The 19,352-nt window shown below is 51.3% G+C and overlaps 1 protein-coding gene across 2 annotated transcripts in view; it reads right to left on the reverse strand.

Moving 5' to 3' along the window:
- Positions 1–19,352, reverse strand: part of DCAF11 (DDB1 and CUL4 associated factor 11) — a 33,608-nt gene that overhangs the window by 7,496 nt on the left and 6,760 nt on the right. For both annotated transcript variants that reach the window (XM_058180315.1, XM_058180316.1), the window contains 9 exons: positions 18,006–18,133; positions 16,956–17,077; positions 12,578–12,642; positions 11,790–11,890; positions 6,984–7,130; positions 6,847–6,901; positions 6,683–6,751; positions 5,085–5,142; positions 252–437 (listed from right to left, as the gene is read on the reverse strand). In XM_058180315.1, coding sequence (XP_058036298.1) covers positions 252–437; positions 5,085–5,142; positions 6,683–6,751; positions 6,847–6,901; positions 6,984–7,130; positions 11,790–11,890; positions 12,578–12,642; positions 16,956–17,077; positions 18,006–18,133 — 931 coding nt within the window. The remainder of the gene's footprint in view (positions 1–251; positions 438–5,084; positions 5,143–6,682; positions 6,752–6,846; positions 6,902–6,983; positions 7,131–11,789; positions 11,891–12,577; positions 12,643–16,955; positions 17,078–18,005; positions 18,134–19,352) is intronic.

Genomic DNA, 19,352 nt, shown 5'->3' on the forward strand with positions numbered 1-19,352 from the left:
CCAAGACAAATTCCTTGTGTGTCCAATCACACTTGGCCAATAAAATTCTATTCTATTCTATTCTATTTGAATCCCATCGCTGGAAAGAACCCACCAAATATGGCTACAGCTGTCCCCAAGAAAAGCTTTAGGTCAGGGTGTCGAACCTTGGCCACGCTGGCTGGGGAATTCTGGGAGATGAAGTCCATGAGTCTCAAAAGTTGCCAAGGTTGGACATTTCCCGCTTTAGGCGAAGCAGGAGCTGCGCTCACCTTGCTGTCGATGAAGGTGATGCCGTCCTGATGCCCAGCCAAGATCCCCACAGGCTGGGGGTTATCCTCTCGCATGGTGCGCCGGTCCCACACTTTGCAGATGGCGTCGTCGCCGCCTGAGAAGACGATGTGGGAGCTGTTGTCCGCAAAAGCGACTGCATTCACGTCGTCTTCGTGGGCCTCGATCTGCAGGGAAGGGAACAAAGGAAACGGTTGTTCTGTCTCCTTCCCCACTTCGGAGCAACGAGCTGGCCTTCAGTCAGTGGATTCACGGCTCTTATCAGTCCTGGCAGAGAAATCGCAGCTGCCTGCCAAAGTTCAAACAAATGACTCACAGAGTAAGACTTTCAGCTCTCTTTGAAACGGTTCAGCTAATTTTTGCTTCTCGTAGAATGAGAGCAGTCCCAAAGCTCCTTATATATCCTGTGGGGTGGGGCTCCTGCCCCACCCTTCCCTTTGATCAGCGGTTCTCAACCTGTGGGTCGGGACCCCTTTGGGGGTCGAATGACGATTTGCCAGGGGTCGCCTAAGTCCATCAGAAATATGGGAAGTATATTTGTGAGTTGAAGAATCACGCTCCAATGGTTGACTTCACAAGCCAGCTGCAGGCTCTTCAAATCGCTAGCCAAATTCGGCTTCAGGCATGATCAATTAAAAAAGAGAGAAATCTTTGCTCTGATGTCTCCCTCTCAAGCCAGCTGCAATCACTCCCAATTGCTAGCCTAATCTGGCTTCAGGCTCGATAAACTTAATAGGGGAGGAGTCTCCACTTTAATGCCTCCGTCCTCAAGGCAATCGCAAGCAGTTCAGATCGCTAGCCAATATGGCTTCAGGTGCGATAAATTCAAAACGAAAATAATTTTACGGTTGGGGGTTGCCACATCATGGGGAATTGTATTAAAGGAGTCGCCACATCATGGGGAATTGTATTAAAGGGGTCGCAGCACTATAAAGGTTGAGAACCACTGCCTTTGATGATGCCGCCTCTCTAATCTTCTGAAGCACGGGTCGATCCAAGCTTGATTATTATTATTATCAGCTGGGTCTGAAGGTGTAGCCTGGGGAAGGGAGGAATCAGGGGATGAAGGCCTTATTATGTCCTCCGACTGGTCTGGTTCTGGCTCCTGGAGCCGGGCCAAAGGAATCGGTGCTCCCGAGGTAAGCCTCACCGGCCCTTCCCCTTCACTCAGAGTCACTTTTGGGCATGGGGCCAGGTTTGGGGGCTGGAGTCATAACAATGGGAGGCGGAGAAAGAAAGAACGAGATTTCAGCGGGAGGGCTGAAGGTATGCGGTTTATTTCCCAGATTTGATGGGTTCAATTGCCCCAAAAGGTAGCTAAACTCTAGAGGACGTATTGGGGTTCTGGAAGACCTCCTTCAACATTGCTGAGCACTCAGCTCTGGAACCTCCAGTGAGGCTTCCCTTAGCCAGAAGAACAAGCTGGACAACAGGTGGAAGCCGTACGGGTCTGGATGGGGAGAAACAGACTCAAGCTCAATCCCTCCAAGACGGAGTGGCTGTGGATTCCAGCACCCCGGTACAGTCAGCTGCATCCGCAGCTGACTGTTGGGGGCGAGTTAGTGGCCCCAAAGGAGGTGGTTCGCAACTTGGGCGTCCTCCTGGATGGCCGGCTGTCCTTTGAGGAACATCTGGCGGCCGTCACCAGGAGGGCTTTTTACCAAGTTCGCTTGGTTCGCCAGTTGCGTCCCTTCCTTGACCGGGATGCCTTATGCACGGTCACTCACGCTCTGGTTACATCTCGGCTGGATTATTGCAATGCTCTCTACATGGGGCTGCCCTTGAGGTGCACCCGGAGGCTGCAGTTAGTCCAGAATGCAGCTGCGCGAGTGGTAATGGGAGCCGCTCGAGGCTCCCACATAACACCACTGCTCCGTAGTTTGCACTGGCTTCCTGTGGTCTTCGGTGCGCTTCAAGATCCTGGTTACCACCTTTAAAGCGCCCATGGCTTAGGACCCGGTACTTACGAGACCGCCTGCTGTTACCGTATGCCTCCCATCGACCAGACGCTCACAGAGAGGGCCTTCTCAGGGTGCCGCCCGCCAAACAATGTCGGCTGGCGGCTCCCAGGGTAGGGCCTTCTGTGGGAGCACCGACGCCTGGAACGAACTCCCCTGGCTTACGCCAAATACCTGACCTTCGGACCTTCCGTCGTGAGCTAAAAACATACTTATTTACTCAAGCAGGACTGGCATAAATAGTTGATTTTAAATTGGGGTTTTAGAGATTTTAAACATTTGTAAATTTTTTAAATTATCGGCCATTTATTAATAGTTTCTTTTAATTTCTTTTAATTGTATATACTCTGTATTTTATTTCGGCTGTACACCGCCCTGAGTCCTTCGGGAGAAGGGCGGTATAAAAATCTAATAAAATAAATAAAAATAAATAAATAAGGTGTCAAACTCAACTTCATTGAGGGCCGCATCAGGGCTGTGGTTGACCTAGGGGGGTGGGGGGGTGGCTGACTGCGTAGGTGTGGCCATCTTGAGACCTATTGCGGCCAGCCAGTGGATCTGGCAGCAGATTCGGACAGTGAGGAGGTTAGGGAGGAACATGGATCAGTCCTGGAATCTGGGGAAGGCTCTGACGAGTGCTCTGCGTCGGAGGCACAGAGGGGGCCAGGGCCGTCTGACAGTTATCAGCTGCCTTCGGAGTTGGACACCTTCGCTGACTGTTGGGGGTGAAGTTTTGGCCCCCAGGGGAAGAGTGCGCAACTTGGGCGTTCTCCTGGACGATCGGCTATCCCTAGAAGAACATCTGACGGCCGTCGCCAGGGGAGCATTTTATCAGGTTCACCTGATTCACCAGTTGCGCCCCTTCCTTGACCGGGACTCCTTACGCACGGTCACTCACGCCCTCGTCACTTCTCGCCTGGACTATTGCAATGCTCTCTACATGGGGCTCCCCTTGAAGAGCACCAGGAGGCTCCAGCTAGTCCAGAATGCGGCTGCTCGGGTAGTAAAGGGAGCACCACGTTGCTCCCATATAACACCTATCCTGCATGGCCTGCACTGGCTGCCGGTAGCCTTCCGGGTGCAATTCAAGGTGCTAGTGACCACCTTCAAAGCGCTCCATGGCTTAGGACCGGGTTATCTACGAGACCGCCTTCTGCCACCGATAGCCTCCCAACAACCTGTGCGCTCCCACAGAGTGGGCCTGCTCCGGGTGCCATCAGCCAAACAATGTTGGTTGGTGGCCCCCAGGGGGAGAGCCTTTTCTGTGGCAGCACCGGCCCTTTGGAACGAGTTACCTCCGGGGTTACGCCAACTCCCCGACCTCCGAACCTTCAAGCGGGAATTGAAGACTTTATTATTCAATCGTGCGGGACTAGTCTAAGTGCATTTTAATTAATTTATTATAATTTTAAATTTTAAAGGGTTTTATCGGTCTAGGACCATTTTAGTGAATTGGCCTATTAAATATTTCGTTTTACTTTTTTTTTTTAATTGAAAAAGTTTTTAAAAAAACAAAGACTTTTTCCCCCCTCCCTCCCAGAAAACCCCCTTCCCCCCTCCCTTCCCCCCCCCCCGGCTTCCCGGGTCAATCACAAGGTATTGTTATACATAAACCAAACATAGAATAAAATTTTCCTTTCCAATCCAATTAACGTCATCCAAAGCTTTTCATCTCCCAACCCCCCCCCATTAGATAAAATAACTTTCTAATTATTCAAAGGCAATCTGATATTTCTTAATCTGATATCTGTTTTGTAGATAATCAATCCATTTTTTCCATTCAATTAAATATCTTTCCTGCGTTTTAAATTTTAAATCTGTTATTTATATTTTGTATTTTTTGTTGTTTTAATATGGCTGTAAACCACCCTGAATCCTTCGGGAGAAGGGCGGTATAGAAATTAAATTATAAATAAATAAATAAAATAAATCAGTGAGGCAGACGAACAACTGGAGCCTGTTCTCAGTGTGCGCAGAATTGCCAGGAGAAGGGAACAGCTTAGGAACAAGGGTCGACTCAGGAGTAAAGCCACAGGTAGACAGTGAATGGACCCTCCCAGAGGGAATAAAAGAGGAGCGAAAGGGGACGGGAGTTTGCAAGAGACAATTAGTTCCCTTAATAGGTTCGTGACTCTCAGAGACTCCTTGCCAAGTTTTGAAGATATCGGCCTGGCCGCTCTCCAAGCCAGAGAAGGTCTGTGACTATAAATTCTCCCTTGAAAGACTTTGCTGAAGGTGAATGAGAGGAATTCACTGTTTGTTTAATAAAAGGGATTTTGTCGGGCTTCATGCTATTTGGGGAAGCCCAGGTCAGAACAGGTGGGGCTGGGGGATCCATTGTCTCCAGCGCACGCCCAGGGGGCAGGACAGGCTGGCCCCATGATCTAAGGCTAACTGTGTTGTGGCCTGGATGGTCGCCATCAAATTGTAGATCAGCGCCTGGCTAGCCTAGGCTGGGGCCGAGGCGCCGGTCCTTCGCTGTTTACAGGGCAGGCCCATGGGCCAGATCTAATCACACTGTGGGCCAAATCCGGGCCACAGGCCTTGAAGTTTGACACCCCTGTTTTACAGAGTGGTTGCAAACCGATTTCCAGAGGGGTTGCAGCCGGTGCCTGCGTTGAACCTCCAAGTAGCCTCAACGACCCTCTAAAAGGATGCAAAGGAGCAGCTGTCTGCAAGGAAGATAAATCTGTCCGTCTCCCACCATCCGGTCAAGAACCAAAGAAGCTTCTTGGATGAGAAGCGAAACGTCTTCAAAGAAAAAAACAGAGAGTCCAGCTGCCTCTTGAAAAAACACCTTTGGGACAACAATGACCTGGATGGTTGAGGGTCTCCATAGACATCAACCCCGAGTACCTTAAGCGTCCGCTTATTCTGCTCCATGTCAAACACGTAGACACAGCCGTAGTTGGCCCTGCGGAGTGGACAGAGAATGAAGAATAAAAAGGTTACTGCATGAGATCTCTCTCTCACACACACAGAGAGAGAGAGAGAGAGAGAGTGAGTGAGAGGGGTCACAGCGAAGGGTTTTGGTAACAACCCTGCACGGGAGAAGAATAAAGGTAATCTTTGACTTACGACCACAGCTGAGCCCATAATTTCTAGTGCTAAGGAAGGCAGTTGTTAAGTGAATTTTGCCCCGTTTACAACCTGCCTTGCCACGGTTGTTAAGGGAATCCCTGAAGTTGCTAAGTTAGTAATGTAGTTGTTGAAGTGAATCGGGAAAAGGGGACGATGTGTCCTTGGGACACCGCAACGGTCGAGAGCATGAAAGAGTTGCTAAGCGGCTGAATTTGGATCACGTGACTATGGCGATGCTGCAACAGTCCCCAGGGTGAAAAACGGGTCATAAGCCGCTTTTGTTGGTACCGCTATTAACTTCGGACGGTCACTAAGTGAATGGTTGTTAAGTTGGGAGGAGCAGAAATCAAAGCATTTGAACGGAGTCGCGGGTGTGTCTGCTTTGCCTCTGGGCTTCCAATGGGCCTTCAATCAAAGCAAATGCCAGCAATGGGGCTTTCCTTGCCACTAAGAGATGGCAGACAGAGGGGCATCACTTCCTGGCCTCCAAACAGGACGGGGGGAGGGAGGAAGGGAGGAAGACAGAAAAGGGAGGGAGGGAGACAAGGAGGGAGGGAGAGAGAAAGGGAGGGAGGGACAGAGGTACAGAGACAGAGAGGGAGGGGGAGAGAGAGAGAGAGAGAGAGAAACAGAAAGGAAGGGGGAAGGGAGGAAGGGAGGAAGACAGAAAAGGGAGGGAGGGAGACAAGGAGGGAGGGAGAGAGAAAGGGAGGGAGGGACAGAGGTACAGAGACAGAGAGGGAGGGGGAGAGAGAAACAGAAAGGAAGGGGGAAGGGAGGAAGGGAGGAAGACAGAAAAGGGAGGGAGGGAGACAGGGAGGGAGAGAAAGGGAGAAAGGAAGGGAGAAAGACAGGGAGGGAGGGAAAGAGAGAAACAGGGCGGGAAGGAGAGAGGATAGAGGGAGGGAGGGAGAGAAAGGAAGGGAGGGAGAGAGGAGAAGAGAGAGAAAGGAGGAAGGAGAGAGAGGAGAAAGGAGAGAGACAGGAAGGGAGGGAGAGAAAGGGAAGGAGAGACTAGGGAGACAGAGGGAGGGAGGGAGAAAGGGAAGAGAGGGAGGGGGAGAGGAAGAGGAAGGGAGGAAGGAAGATGGAGGGAGGGAGGGAGAAAGGGAGAGAGAGACAGGGAGGGAGAGAGATAGAGACAGGGAGTGAGAGAGACAGAAAGGGAGGGAGAGAGAAACAGGGCAGGAAGGAGAGAGGATAGAGGGAGGGTGGGAGGGAGAGAAGGTAAGAGAGAGACAGGAAAGGAAGGAGAGAGGGAGTGAAGGAGAGAGAGAGAGAGGGAGGGAGATGAGCTCGAAGACTTCGTTTCCCTCCAAAGAAAAGATTTATGCACTATGGGGAAAAGACCATTTTCCGAACAGCCGGCTTACCCGCCAAGCACTTCCCTTCCATCCGAGGAGACCGCCAGGGAAAAGACAGCAAAACGGCGTTCGTCGGGCCTGCGAAGAAGAGAAAGTTGTTATGCCAGGCGCAGGGTGTGTCTCCGTCGTTCAACAGGGCCAAGCCGGAGTGGGGGGGGGTGTCTCCTCTTTACCTCAAGTCCAGGGCGGTCTGGGTCTCGCTCTCCCCGTAGATGTTGCAGATGTGAACTAAAGAGAAGAAGGGAGCAAGGGCTAGCATGCACTACTTGGAGGCAACCCAGTTTTCCCCCTAAGCACCATAGGGACTCACTGTAGTCCGACCAGCTGGAGTAGAGGAAGTGGGTCCTGTCGGGGGTGAAGGCCACGTCCAGGACGCTCCAGCCGACATCGCGGGCTTTGACGCTCCGGAAGTTCCGGAAGGCTCCGTAGGCGCAGTCGTATAAGCGGATTCGCTGGTCTGAAAGGGGGGGGGGGAATAACATAACAGTCTGTTCTTCAAGCGAACCACCACTTCGGTTTTCCTACTGCACACAGGTCATCCTCGACTTATGACTATAACCGAGGCTGTACACCCCATTTTCAAGTTGTGAATGTTGTAAAAAATGATTGTACTTTTCGTTTGTTCGTTTGTGTCCTGTCTTTCTTATTTTTATAAGGATTGCAGTGGCTCGGGGGGTTGGAAGACTGGGCAGAAGGTTAGCAAGCCTGCGTTTGAGACCCGAGAGCTGCCATTGTTGTGACCTAGGCCCAAGTACTTATTACCAGACACAATTCAGTCCTAAACAAACATATTTTATTAGAACAGCTGAGAATTATTTACTTACTCAACCCTGAGTAAGACAGACAGAGTAAGACAAAAGCCCTCTTTTGAGGCTTCACGGTTGCTACAAAACGGAGGGGGAGAAAGGGAGGATGGAAATGTAGAAAACTCGGCTTGGCCGTCAAAGCAAAACATTTTCTTGTGGGAACCAAGGTCATTCCAACAGGTGGCTGAGAAGAGGAGGAGCGGCGTAACCAAGCAACCTGCTAACCCCTTAATTGGACAATGTAACTGAGGACCTGGGGGAAAGGGGCAACTTTTTTTTAAATTAAAAATTAGGGCCTCTGATGGCTCAGACTGCTAAGACAGTCTGTTATTAACAGCAGCTGCTTGCAATTACTGCAGGTTCAAGTCCCACCAGGCCCAAGGTTGACTCAGCCTTCCATCCTTTATAAGGTAGGTAAAATGAGGACCCAGATTGTTGGGGGCAATAAGTTGACTTTGTATATAATATACAAATGGATGAAGACTATTGCTTGACATAGTGTAAGCCAGCCTGAGTCTTCGGAGAAGGGCAGAATATAAATGCAAATAATAACAACAACAACAACAACAACAACAACAACAACAATAATAATAGAGCAGTGGTTCTCAACCTTTATAGTGCTGCGACCCCTTTAATACAATTCCCCACGATGTGGCGACCCCAACCGTAAAATTATTTTCATTTTGAATTTATCGCGCCTGAAGCCGTATTGGCTAGCGATCTGAACTGCTTGCGATTGCCTTGAGCAGGGAGGCATTAAAGCGGAGACTCCTCCCCTATTAAGTTTATGGCGCCTGAAGTCAGATTAGGCTAGCGATTGGGAGTGATTGCAGCTGGCTTGAGAGGGAGACATCAGAGCAAAGATTTCTCTCTTTTTTAATTCATCGCGCCTGAAGCCGAATTCGGCTAGCGATTTGAAGAGCCTGCAGCTGGCTTGTGGAGTCAACCTTTGGAGCGCGATTCTTCGACTCGCAAGTATACTTCCCATATTTCCGATGGTCTTAGGCGACCCCTGGCAAATCGTCATTCGACCCCCAACGGGGTCGCGACCCACAGGTTGAGAACCGCTGGCGTAGAGGGTTTGGGAGGCCTGCAGAGTGGTCCTGGGGGCTGGGGAGGGCAACAACAGGATGCATGGGGGGCTCGGGAGGCCAAAAATGGCCCCGTTTTTCACAAAAATGGGACACACAGAGGGTTTGGAGGCCTGCAGAATGCTCCTGGGGGCCGGGAAGGGCAAAAACCGGATGCGCGGAGGCCAAAAACTTTTGTTGTTGTTGTTTTCCTCTTCAAAATCTAGGGTGCGTCTTATATTCCAGTGCATCTTACAGTCCAAATAATATGGTAGGTGAAAACCGCAGGAACTTTCACAGTCGGTTTTCACCGGTTGTGCCAATATGATGTATCCAATAAATTTGTTCTTGGAACGCTGAGGACTAACTGTCTCTTCCAGGATTCTGTTCCCATAAAGGAGGCGTGTCAAACTCAAGGTCCGTGGGCCGGATCCAGCCCATGGGGTGCTTAGATCTGGTCCCTGGGGCTCCCCTGGAATCAGCCAAGGATCTGCCCATGGTGCCTCAGCCAAGGACCCGCCTATGGGTGCGTCTCCCAAAGAAAACGAAGCTTGGGAGGGTTGCGCGAGGCCCTGTTCTGACCTAGGCTCCCTCATGGAGACGGCGGTCGGAAAGTCCTTGGGCCGTGATGCCGTTCAGCCACTAGCTGCCTGCACTCCGGTCCCGTATTTACGATCATCTCGGCCGCCGAGAGTGAGGTCCCGGGGCCTCATTGAACTCTCGGCTGCCGAGTACGGAGCCGGAGAGGTTTTGGAGCAGCGAATGGCGGAGGCCATGTTGGGGGGGGTTTGAAGAAGACGTCCGGCATGATTCAGCTGATTTTCCGGCCGTTCGGGCCGTGGAAGGATATCAATGAAGGGGCTTTCCGAACACCGACGGAGGGCATTGAAGGTGGTATGCTGGATACCGGGTGTTTCGGATTGCTGCTAATTGTGCTTGCTGGGACGGAACCTGGAGGGGTAAGAACTTGGAGGGGTAGGAACATCGCCCCCCCCTCCCTTTCTCCCTCCCTGCTTGGACTGGAACATCGCGTCTCCCCCCTTTCTCCCTCCCTGCTTGGACTGGAACATCGCGTCTCCCCCATTGCTGACTTTTGCCTTGGCTTGTCAAAATGGGGGGGTAGGAACATCGCCCCCCTCCCTGCATGGACTGGAACATCGCGCTTCCCCCACGGAGGTTTGATCTGCCGGCTTAGTGGAGGAGGCAGACGGCATGAGGGCACCAGCGGAGTCGTTTCAAATAAGGATGCGTAACCGGGAATTCGAGGGAGACCTTTTTAGCTTGTGGTCCCACGGACTCCTACGGACTAGGACCCACATGGTTATCCATCTAAGGGTGGGTCCCGGCGATTTTTTTTTGGATACGACGATAACATCTCCGACGGCTAAGAATGGACACTTTTCCGCAATTGTATGGACAACTTCTCTATGAGATATTCATTTGCCGAACTACTACGACTGCGAGGTTCCCCCGCCTCGCAGGAATGGCCCTCCAAGCTATCGAGGGCTTACCTTAACGAAGGGTCTTGGGACCCAGAGAGGTGGCATGTGGCCAAGAAGAATTTGTGGGGTTTTTTAAATAGTTTTTTAAATAAGGGTTTTTTAAGGGGAGGGATTTGACGGTGGGGGAGGACCCGTCGGGAGGATCCAGCCCTGTGCTAGTTCGCGACATCACGCCATCTTGTCTGAAGGCAGGGGGGGAGGACGTTCCAGGTTTAGAGGGCTGTTCGATCTGTACGGTAAGTGGGAGAGGCAGATATGGCGGGGGGAGGGGCCGTATCGAGTTGTGGGAGCACGTGTTCGATGTTTGAGAGCGATCACGTGCTCCGGCCCCTCAGTCCCTACCCGTTCCTCGGGTGGCCATGATCCTCAGAGCTTGGATCTTCGGCTGATGTTATGTAATGCCCGGTCCGTGGTTAATAAGGCTCCCCTGATTTGTGATCTCATTCAGGGGGGGTCCGCGGACCTTATGGGCATTACGGAGACCTGGTTGGGCCCTGAGGGGGGGGGTCCCCCTTGTTGAGATGTGCCCTCCAGGCTTCCGAGCATTTCATCAGCCGAGGGTCCAAGGTAGGGGTGGGGGGGTGGCGGTTGTTATTAAGGAAGATCTAGAGCCGAGGGAGACCACTGTTCCTCAGATTGCCGGCTGCGAATCCCTCTGCGTGCGTTGGGGCTATAGGAATCAGTTGGGCTTGGTGATCGCGTACCTGGCTCCTTGCTGCGTGACCACAGCCCTGCCCGAGCTGTTGGAGGTACTGGCTGCTGTGGCAGTTGAGACCCCCAGACTTATAGTCAAGGAGGATTTCAACTTGCCATCAGTTGGCTTGTCATCGACGGCAGCTCGGGAGTTCCAGGCTTCCATGACGGCCTTGGACCTGATTCGAGTAAATGATGGCCCTACGCACACGGGGGGAGGCATGCTGGATCTGATTTATATCTCTGGACAGTGGTTAAATGATCTGGTATTAGATGATTTAGTAACAGAACCAATGTCATGGTCGGATCATTTTCTCCTTCGCCTAGACTTCCGAACCGCCATTCACCACCGCAGGGAGACGGAACCTATACGGTGGTTCCGTCCCAGGCGCCTGATGGACCCTGAGAGGTTCCAGACGGAGCTTGGGCCATTCCCTGAGGATCTGGCCCACGGCACGACTGAGGAACTGGTCGTGGCCTGGGAGCGGGCCGGGGCCCTGGACCGTGTCGCGCCTTTGCGGCCTCTGACCCGGCGTAGATCTCGTCCGGCCCCTTGGTTCTCCGAGGGGCTGAGGGAGATGAAACGCTGGAGAAGACGCCTAGAGAGCACCTGGAGGTCCAGTCGCTCCGAAGCTGATCGGACACTAGTTAGGACCTATTCTAGGGCTACAACTGTGAATGAACGTAATTCACAGCTGTTGCAATAAAAGAGGTTTTTGGGACTACTCCTGTGTCTTAATCACTCAAGCAGCCTAGATCACAACACCAACCGCCTCACTGTCTGACTCTGCTGCCAGCTCTACTGGCCGCCGGTGGACCACAACAGGCCCTCCTATGCTACTTTTGCTGACAAGAGGGCTGAAGGAGGCCATCGCAGCCGAAAACGGAGGCCTACCTGGGCACGCCCCCCCCGCCCCCAAGGTTAAACACAACCCTGACGCAGCCTTCAATGAAATCAAATTTGATACCCTTGCCGTAAAGGAAGAAGACAATCTAAAACAGTAATCTTTTTCTTTTTTTAAAAAAAAACATTTGGGAGCCTTACCTTGACAAGCAGACATAAAAAGTTGTCCATCGCGGGAATAGATGCCGCAGAAGGCTTTCTGCAAATAGGTGTCTTTGACGGTCAGATGATTGGGAAGGAAGCTGGGGGAAAAAAAGAGCAAAAAGTGAGGCATACAGATAATTCTGGCAGAATTCTAAAAACACTTGTCTGATTCTTGCCTGAGAATTCACACTTACACACACACACACACCTCTCTTATCAGATTGATCTGTCCCCCTCCGCAGTCCGGGAGACACGAGCGATGACTTAATTAGCCGGCAACTATCAGCTCTGGCAGCAAACTAGCGAGCGCCTGCCAAGTGTCTCTGTTATTTCTCTTGATGCCGATGAGTCAGCCAGGAAACCAGGAACAAACAGGACTTCAGCTCTAATTCTCCCTCTAAGCAGTTGATTTGCTTGCCACAAAGTGGTATAGCAGCCCTTGCTGCTTTTATATCCTGTGGGGTGTGGCTCCATGACTCAGCACTTCCTAGGCCTGCCCCACCCCTGCTTCTGTTGTTCCCGCCTCTCCTGCCTACGAAACCTAGGGTCCAGCCAGGCCTGATTGCCATCAGCCGGGTCTGGAGGCGTGGCCTGGGGGGGGAGAAAGAGTCAGGGGACGGAGGCCTCATTATCTCCTCCACCTGGCCTACCTCTGGCTCCTGGAGCTGAGCCAGGGAAGCCGGTGCTCTAGAGGTAAGTCCTGATGGCCCTTCCCCCTCACTTTCTGAGTCACTTTCTGGCAGGGGCCCGGCTCGGGGGGGCGCAGACACAACACAGATACTTACTGTGACACGATCTGCGAACATTCCCCTGCTGAGAAACTGCTGTTATGGCAAAGGCCTCGTTCTCTCTGCAGGAAAGGAAAAGAGGGATGATTATATGTCTCTGGAGATTCTCAAATTCAAATCTTTGTCGTCAGTGCACAACATATGCGCAATGAGATTGGTTGAGCTTCCTCAGTGCATACACCCCTCAACGCAATACAACTCACAGTGAAGACAGAAAATCCAATAAATCATGTTAACAAAACACCCAGTCCCATTGCACCAGTGTGAACATGTTACACATTGCGCCAGTCCTGCAAAAAGGTAAAGGTTCCCCTCGCACATATGTGCTAGTCGTTCCCGACTCTAGGGGGCGGTGCTCATTTCTGTTTCAAAGCCGAAGAGTCAGCACTGTCCGAAGACGTCTCCGTGGTCATGTGGCCGGCATGACTCAACGCCAAAGGCGCACGGAACGCTGTTCCCTTCCCACCAAAGGTGGTCCCTATTTTTCTACTTGCATTTTTTAGGTTGGCAGAAGCTGGGACAAATAACGGGAGCTCACCCCGTTACGCAGCACTAGTGATTTGAACCGCTGAACTGCCGACCTTTCGATCGACAAGCTCAGCGTCTTAGCCACTAAGCCACTGCGTCCCCTTGCAGTCCATCACATCACATAGTTATTTCTCATTCAGAAGTCTGACAGCCCACGGATAAAAACTGTTTCTTCAGCCTGTTTGTACGGCTGGCTATAGTTCTATATCTCCTTCCCGATGGTAGGAGGGTAAAGAAGTGATGAGTCGTCCCTGAGGAGTTTCCTCACTCTTCTAAGGCAGCGAGCCCTAGTGGTATCAGGGGGCAGCCCACGATGTTTTGTGCTTTGCTCACCACCCTCTGTAATTTTTTTCTACCCATGGCTGTCAGACCGGCATGCCATACCGTGATGCAGTATTTTGGACCGGTAAAAGGAGGTCATCAATTATTGTTCCACCCCGTTTTTACGCAAGACCCGAAGGAAATGGAGTCTCTGTTGGGCCTTCCTGGCTACCTGGATCGTGTTGTTTTTCCCAGGCGAGGTCTTTGCTGAGATGGACTCCCAGGAATTTAAAGGCGGAAACTTTCTTTACCCAGCCGCCCTCAATGTAAAGTGGGACAGGTTCCTCCCTCTTCCTCCAGAAGTCCAACACCATCCCCTTGGTCTTGCTGATATTCAGATGGAGGTAGTTTTTTAAGCACCATGTGGATAGTGTTTGAACCTCCTCCCTGTACGCTGTTGTCATCTGCAAACTTAATGATCACAGCAGATGGGTCTGACGGTACACAATCAAGTCATCCACCTGGTCCCAAAGGTGCTTCTTTTTCAAGGGGCAACTGGACTTTCTGGTTTTTCTTTGACGACGTTTCGTTTCTCATCCAAGGGAGCTTCTTCAATTCTGACTGGATCCTTCCATTCCCCACCAGTCAGAGCTGAAGAAGCTTCTCGGAGAAGCGAAACGTCTTCAAAAGAAAAACCAGAAAGTCCTGTTTGCTTCTGGGGGGGGGGAAAAAAAAAGAACCTTTGGGAGTGAGGATTATATTACACTTTCTCACAATCTCTTCCAGTTACCAGGGAAACAATTCAGAAAACTAAGTTAGGTTTAGGGTTGACCAATTTTAAACGATGGGCTTCCTCCTTTGGAAGCTGTTCCCATCTTGTCTATGGAGATTCTCCGTCATCCAGGTCATGGTTTTTTCAAGAGGCAACTGGACTTTCTGGTTTTCCTTTGGAAGACGATTCGCTTCTCATCCAAAGAAGCTTCTTCCGCTCTGGCTGGCTGGTGAGGGGAATGGAAGGATTTCTACACCTTGCAGGCAGCTGGTTGTCTGCATTCTTTTAGCGCAGTGATGGTGAAACTGTTGGGCACTGTCGCGCGGAAATGCCACGTACACACGTGTGCATTCGGCGGGGGCTGCGCTCCGGAAAAGCCGAACTTCTGGATTTTAGCGTTCATGCCTGTCGTCTCCTCTCTTTTCTGCACTGCCCGCATCTCACCCTCCAAACCTTCCACTTTCTGCTTGTTTTCTGCTGAAACTTGTTGAGTATCCTTTAAATCCTTTTGGATAGTCACAATTTCTGCTCTTATTTCATCCAATTTCTTGTCCATATTAGATAACTTTTCCAAAATTCTCTCCATCTCTCCAGCAGTTGGTCTCTGACCTTTTGCCATTAAGGAAAAAAAAAATACAAAATCCTCAGGCAGGCACAGTATCCTTGTAATTTCCTCCGGATCCACCAGGGGGCACTCACAGGAGCAACGAGTCCAGAGTACAGTTAGTCAACCAGGAAGTCAAGGGAAGTGATGTCATCAAAATTCTCATAGTGAAGGCGGAAGCTGGACGCCACCACTGTTCCCCAGAAGGAGGGGCCTCAAACCTTCCCTCCTAAATTTCTCCATCACCTCTTCTCCAGAGCTCCACAAAACCGTAATCTTCTTATTTTAAGTTCTCCTCTCTCCAGAATAACTCGTGCTCCTTCCAACCGCAGGGGAGAAAACCCCCGCACCGGAGCACTCCACCACGCCACCGATATTCCTTCCTTCTCCTCCTCAATTCTTCTCCGTTCCTGTTCACCACCAGGCTGCTGCAGTTATAAATCCAATGCCCCGTGTCACTGGCACAGCGCCCAGGCGACGACCAAAATAATGGCCGCGGCCTGTGGCCTCCAAACCCCGCCAAGCCTAGGACGCGCCAGCATCGGTCCCCACAGTCCTGTATGTCGGCTGGGAGACCCCTGGCGAGCCGTCCGTGCGGCAGGTGTCCTTTTCGGAACACCTGGCCCCTGGGGGCCTCGGCGGCGGCCGGATTCGGGCACTGGAGGCAGGAGAAGCCTTCCAGACGTCCGTTGCCGCTGGACACCAGAAGTCGTCTCTGACGATTCGCTTCTCATCCAAAGAAGCTTCTTCCGCTCTGGCTGGCTGGTGAGGGGAATGGAAGGATTTCTACACCTTGCAGGCAGCTGGTTGTCTGCATTCTTTTAGCGCAGTGATGGTGAAACTGTTGGGCACTGTCGCGCGGAAATGCCACGTACACACGTGTGCATTCGGCGGGGGCTGCGCTCCGGAAAAGCCGAACTTCTGGATTTTAGCGTTCATGCACGCCCGACGATCAGCTAGCTGGCACACATGCGCAGGCTGGCTTTCGGCACTGCCAGACGAGCAAAGGGATCGCGCTCCGGAAAAGCCGAACTTTTGGGTTCTGGTGCGCATGCGCCCCCGACAATCAGCTGGCCGGCGCGCATGCACACACCAGTTTTCGGCACTGCTGCACGCATGAAGTCCAGCTGATCGTCACACCCGCATGCGCACCAGAAACCCGGAAGATAAACAAGCAAGGCTGCACGTGCCTGGTGACACGGCTCCGTGTGCCAGTTTGGGCACATGTGCCATAGGTTCGCCATCATGGTTTTAGCGGGTTATTGAGGCCACCTGAAGGTTTATCGGTGTCATCAGGGTCACCTGTGCGGTGCAAATGAGTGTGGAGCCTTCTTAGAATTGGTGAAAGGGCTGTGCTGTGGATTGGAGATAGATGATGTCATATCCCTTCACCTTCTGTTGAGAGAGGGCTGTTCAGTTTTGACCTAGATGGGCCTCTTTGACCCCTCTTTCAAATGACCAGCTGTGTTCTGTCCTCCTCCGCCTCTGTCCGAATGATGGCTTAATTAGCCGGCACTAACAGCTCTGACGGCAAAAGAGCCAGCGTTTGCCAAGAGCCCTCGTTATCTTCCACGACGCTGGTGAGTCACAAACTTCAGCTCTAGTCAATCAGTGGATTTGCCTGTTACAAAGAGACACACCAGCTCTCGCTTTTATATCCTGTGGGGTGTGGCTCCATGACTCAGCACTTCCTAGGCCTGCCCCACCCTTGCTTCTGTTGTTCCCTTCTCTCCTGCCTACGAAACCTAGGATTCAACCAAGCCTGATTGCTGTCAGCTGGGTCTGCAGGCGTGGCCTGGTGGGGGGGAAAGAGTCAGGGGATGGAGGCCTCATTATTTCTTCCACCTGGCCTGCTTCTGGCTCCTGGAGCTGAGCCAGGGGAGCTGGTGCTCCCGAGATAAGTCCTGACGGCCCTTCCCCCTCACTTTCCAAGTCACTTTCTGGCAGCAGGGCCGGCTCAGGGGGCGCAGACACAAAAAGCTGCCTGCAAGGGGTATAAATCCTTCCCTTCCCCCCCAATATCCAGTCAGAGCTGAAGAAGCTTCTTGGATGAGAAGCGAAAGGTCTTCAAAAACTAGAAAGACCAGTTGCCACTTGAAAAAAAGAAGAAGCAATCTTTGGGGATTGTTTCCATCTTGTCGCCACCCTGAGTGTTTAAGGCAAAACGGCCCCATTGGTTTCCAGCATCTTAAAGCAGCAAAACAGGATACCTGTCCCAGGAGCTTTGGGATGCTACGATCGGGTCGCCCTGGTGTGAGTCGGCCCGTTGCTAACTGGATGCGTGTTTTAATCTCGTTGTGCTCCAGATCCCGGGTGTCTGGTGCCAAATCCACTGCAGAAGATTGAGAGAGAGAGAGAGAGAGAGAGAGAGAGAGAGAGAGAGAGAGAGAGAGAGAGAGAGAGAGAGAGAAAGAAAGAGACCACGTATAAAATAACCCTAGGCAAGCTTTCGATGTTGTTGCTGTTTTTATGGCTATCTACATAGTTTAGTTCAAGTCTGAGATTGTCTGAATGTTGGGCGTTGTGCCTGAAGTCTTCGACAGAATTCGGGATCACGAACAGCCCTGACAGGCTAAAGGTCAACGGGTTTTCAGAGCAAGGAAAGCAATTACAACACCCAGAATGCTGAGATCTAATTGTTATGGCCCGCCAGCAGCCAGCAGCTTCGGATAGTGAGGTCCCCAGACTCTGATAAGGGCTCTGCATCAGAGGCCAGGGCCGTATGCCAGTTATCAGCTGCCTTCGGGGTCAGACATCAGTGAGGCAGACTAACAGCTGGAGCCTGTTCCCAGTGTGCGCATATGCAGAGCTGCCAGATGAAGGGAACAGCTAAAGAACAAGGGTCGACTCAGGAGTAAAGCCACAGATGGATGATGAATGGCTCTTCCCAGAGGGAATAAAAGAGGAGCGAAAGGGGAGGGGAGGGGAGTTTGCAGGAGACAATTTGTTTCGTGACTCTCTGAGACTCCTTGCCAAGTTTTGAAGATATCGGCCTGGCAGCTCCCCAAGCCAGAGAAGGTCTGTGACTGTAAATTTTCACTTGAAAGACTTTGCTGGATGTGAATGAGAGGAATTCACAGTAACATAATAAAAAGGGGTTTCTGTCGGGACAAGAAAGTTTCATGCTCTTGGGAAGCCTAGGTCAGAACACTAATCTGGCATAGCAAGCTTTCCTCAGATATGTAGCCTGGACCTTTGTTAACTTTTGTTCATCGCTATCATCCGTGTTAAGAAAACGACTCTGGACTTCTTGGCGATACCTGGGGGTTTGTACTGATCTCCTAAACGTCCTTCCCAAGCATTGTCAGTATCGTCGTCGGAATCCGAAACAGCCTGGAACACCCGGGCGCTGGCGGTTCCCCCTCCCTGCATGAGGTGAAACTGTCCCCTAGGGAAAAGCAGGAAGGAGACAAAAAGTAGCATTAGCAATTACGAACCCCGGTGCTTCACGAACGATTTGCCCCAGTACAGGAGTTATAATCCTTCGAAACCATAGAGTTTGGGTGGTGACTACAGTACATTCACGGGTACAAAAGCAACATTTTTTTGCTTCCTGTTTTCTCTCCTTCTCCAATAGTTTTAGCTGAGCAGCCACGGGACTGCTTCATCTGAAGCAAAGGCTGTTCTGAAGGCTTCTGTTCTGGCCCGCCAGCTGCTAGCAGAGCCGGCGGCAGACGATGAGGAGGTTGGGGAGGAATGTGGACCAGTGCTGGAGTCTGGGGAGGGCTCTGATGGATGCTCTGCAACGCAGAGATAGAACCAGGGCCGTTTGACCTTTCCCAGACGCCAGAGAGGCAGACGCCTTTGGAGGCTGAGATGAGTGAGGAGGAAGAACAGCTGGGGCCTGTTCCAGATGCACGTATGCACAGAGCAGTTAGGAGAGGTGAGCAACGGAGGACAAGGAGTCGACTCGGGAAGCAAAGCACAAGGGGACGCTGAATGGCCCCTCCGTGGCTGGGGAATGAATAAGAGAAGGAAAAGGGAGTGGTGGTCGTAGGAGACAACTGTTCGTATTTCTGAAGGTTTTGCTTGTTGTGTTTTGTGCCACAAAGACTGCTTGCCAGAACTTAATTTGCAGCCTTGCGGCTGGGAGCTCCAGGCCTGGCAATTATCGCAAGGAACTGATAAGGTCTGTTTTATTTATTTATTTTATTTATTTATTAGATTTTTATACCGCCCTTCTCCCGAAGGACTCAGGACGGTATACAGCCAATAACAGTGTACAATTAAAACAGAGAATTAAAAAACTTATTATATAATTGGCCAAAATTTAAAATGTTTAAACCTAAAAACCCTTAAAATTCATATAAATTACAACCCCAGTTAAAATTAATATTTAAAATTAAAAATTTAAGAATTTAAAAAGTTTAAGCCAGTCCCGCTCAAATAAATAAATGCGTTTTCAGCTCGCGGTGGAAGGTCCGAAGGTCAGGCAATTGACGCAAACTAGGGGGGAGTTACTGCCGTTAACTCCTTGAAGGACTCTGGCCTGGACTTTTCGCTGGGTGGATGCCATTAATTCACAAGAAGTAAATAAAGAGGGGGTTTTCGTGACCAGGAATCTGTTTCTTGCTTCTGCTAAGGCTGGGTCAGAACAGCTTTGAGAA

This window comes from Ahaetulla prasina, chromosome 4, assembly GCF_028640845.1.
Source record: "Ahaetulla prasina isolate Xishuangbanna chromosome 4, ASM2864084v1, whole genome shotgun sequence".
Lineage (NCBI taxonomy): Eukaryota > Metazoa > Chordata > Lepidosauria > Squamata > Colubridae > Ahaetulla > Ahaetulla prasina.